Source organism: Erythranthe guttata, chromosome 13, assembly GCF_056151865.1.
Source record: "Erythranthe guttata isolate IM_541 chromosome 13, IM_541, whole genome shotgun sequence".
Taxonomy (NCBI): Eukaryota; Viridiplantae; Streptophyta; class Magnoliopsida; order Lamiales; family Phrymaceae; genus Erythranthe; species Erythranthe guttata.
The window spans coordinates 7,210,382-7,213,295 of record NC_142545.1 but is presented as its reverse complement, the minus strand read 5'-3'; the positions used below and the strand labels follow the sequence as shown (position 1 = coordinate 7,213,295).

At 37.9% G+C, this 2,914-nt stretch overlaps 1 protein-coding gene across 1 annotated transcript; it reads left to right on the top strand.

Annotated features, from left to right (window-relative positions):
* The first annotated feature begins 562 nt into the window (after window positions 1-562).
* On the top strand, window positions 563-1,851 carry LOC148765793 (uncharacterized). Its single transcript, XM_088812357.1, has one exon. It carries the CDS (start codon window positions 646-648, stop codon window positions 1,849-1,851), a length of 1,206 nt encoding a protein of 401 aa, XP_088668483.1. The 5' UTR covers window positions 563-645.
* The last annotated feature ends 1,063 nt before the right edge of the window (window positions 1,852-2,914 follow it).

Below are 2,914 nucleotides of genomic sequence, written 5' to 3'. Positions count from 1 at the left end.
CATTTTTTTGAATGGACAGTTCAGTAAGCAAGACTTGATCAAGAAGTTGAAAAGAATGGGCAAGAAATCCAAAATATCAGCTAGAAGGTTGCAGAAATGTGCAGTGCAGCCATCTACAACCCAATGGTACAGTGAGGCAGAAGATGATGATACTATTGAGAATCTGAATGACTCAACTAAAGCCAAATGCCCTATATTCAGTGAAGGACAGAGTATGAAGAATAAAAATTTAGAAGAGTTGATGAAATTTTCAAATGTTGATGCATTTAGAGAGGCTCTCACAGATTGGTTAGTGAGAAATGGGTATGAAATTGAATTTTTGAAAAATGAAAGGAAAAGGGTAACTGCAGAATGCAAAGAAAAAGGATGTAGTTGGAGACTCCATGCATCTGCTGTACAAGGTGGTCCAATATTTCATGTATTTAAATATTATATTTTTTTTGTACTATTCTATTTTATATTATGGTTTCTTGGTTTCTGTTTTTTTTTTTTTTTTGTAATATTTATGTACTTATCTATTATGTATTATTTTTTAATTAAGTATTTTTAATTTATTTATTGCAGATCAAGAAACTAACTGGAGAACACACCTGTTCAAGGAAAAGAATTAACAAACATGCTAGTGCAAAATATATTGGAAGGAGAATGGGAGACTCCATTAAAGACAATTCAGATGTTGAAATAAGCAAACTTGGAAACTCAGTGATGAGAAAGGTGGGTGTAGAAGCTGGCTATTGGAAGACTTTGAGGGCAAAAAAAGATGCACTCAACAAAATAAGGGGACAGGATGCTCAAGAATACAGTCTCCTGTGGGATTACTGTGAAACTGTTAGAGCTAGAAACCCTGGTGCTAATTTATTGCTGAGAAAGATTCTTTATTCAGATCCTCCAATCTTTGAGAGGATGTATTTCAGCCTTCCCCCAATGAGGTTGGGATTTCTTGCAGGATGCAGGCCACTAATTGGATTAGATGGCTGTTTTTTGAAAACACCACATGGAGGGCAGCTCCTTTGTGCTGTTGGGAGGGATGGGAATGATAACCTTTTTCCAATTTCTCTAGCTGTGGTTCCAGTTGAGAACAGAGAATCTTGGACATGGTTTTTGGGTGAGTTGCTAGAAGAAATTGGAGGTGTGGAAGAAAGGAAATGGACCTTCATTTCTGACAGGCAAAAAGGTCTTCTTGAAGCTATTAAAGATGTTGCCCCTGGTTGTGATCACAGGTTTTGTGTGAGGCACATCTACCAGAATTTCAAGCAAAAATGGCCAGCTTTGGAGCTGAAAACAATGTTATGGAGAGCTGCTTCCACAGGCAACAAGAATGAGTTTGAAGCAGTTATGGTGGAGATTCGTAGGTTTGATAAAGCTGCAGCAGAATATTTAAGAAAAATTCCTCCATGTCATTGGGCCAGATCTTATTTCTCAAGAAGCTGCAAGACAGATGTGTTAGTAAACAATCTGTGTGAATCCTTCAATAGCTACATCCTTGAGTCTAGAGAGAAGCCTATCATTAGCATGTTTGAGTGGATCAGAAGTAGATTGACAAGCAGAATTCAAATAAAAAAGGCTGGAATGGAGAAGTATGAAGGGTCTATCTGTCCTAATATCTTGAAAAAGATCAACAAGTCTCAACAACTTGCAAGAAATTGTTTTCCAAGATGGCATGGACAAGAAGAATTTGAAGTGGATATTCATAATGACAGATATGTCGTGGACCTAGCTACCAGAACATGCACATGTGGACTGTTTCAATTAAATGGGTATCCTTGTCATCATGCATGGGCTTGCATTGCAGATAGGAGGTATAGAGTTGAGGACTATGTGGACTCGTGGTATAAAAAGATACATACTTGAAGGTTTATGCATATATGATACATGCAGTCCCTGGACCAAAAGACTACATCAAGATCTCTTTCGAGCCACTTGCAGCCCCAAAGTTGAACAAGAAAGCTGGGAGACCTAAGAAAATGAGAAGAAGAGGTCCAGATGAACTTCACACCACTTCTTACAGAAAGGGTCTCACACATACTTGTAAGAACTGCCTACAACTAGGCCATAATAAGGCATCGTGTAAAAATCCTACAAATCCAAGGTCTAAACTTTACAAGGTATTTGTATCTTTAATAATTTTTTTTCCTTTTAATTACTTGTATTTTTTTAAAGGATTTCAAGCATTAATTGTTATTTGTTGGTTTATTTGTCTGTGATAGGGAAACCCAATGAGGAAGTTCAAAATTCTCAAGGTGCTCCTCCATCTTCCAGTCAAGGACCATCAACCTCTGTTGCACCAACATCTGTTCAAACACACTCTTCTACACCAAGGTCAAATGTTTCCAGCTCTGTTGCACCATCTTCTACTCAACCATGTTCTTCCATTCAAGATCAATCTAGCTTTGTTGCACCTGCTGCTGCACCAGGAAGGGTTAGAAACATTAAAATTGTTTTATCTTTCTGCCCCATTTATTTTTCTAATTCATAGGTTACACTTGTAGGTATATGTGGGAAGAAGAAATGAGGGTTTACTAGGAAGAAGTAAGAAAATCAAAAAACCGCGGGCAACAAATCAAACACAAAGAGTGCCTGTTGTTGTACCAACGGTTCCTCCAACTTCACAAGCAACTGTTCCTCCAATGGCAGCAGCTAATGTTCCTCCAAATGTTCCAAATTCCAGCAACCCTCCTGTGCGCAAAAGGAAGCCTCAAATATCAGAAGTCCTTCATAATATTAGGGAGGCTGCCAAGAAGAAGCGCATTTGGAAAGTTTGACTTGTGTTGAAAGTTGAACATGTTTTTTGATGACTTTTGCTGGTATTTTTGGGTTTTTGATGCAATCGTAACAGCCTGTGATGGTTTGATGAAATATTGTCTGTCTATTGAACATGCAATTGTAACAGCCTGTAATGTCTATTGAACATTAT

What these genes read in the sequence shown, in the direction of transcription:
- LOC148765793 (XM_088812357.1), top strand. Translation starts at nt 646, where the DNA reads ATGGGAGACTCCATTAAAGACAATTCAGATGTTGAAATAAGCAAACTT.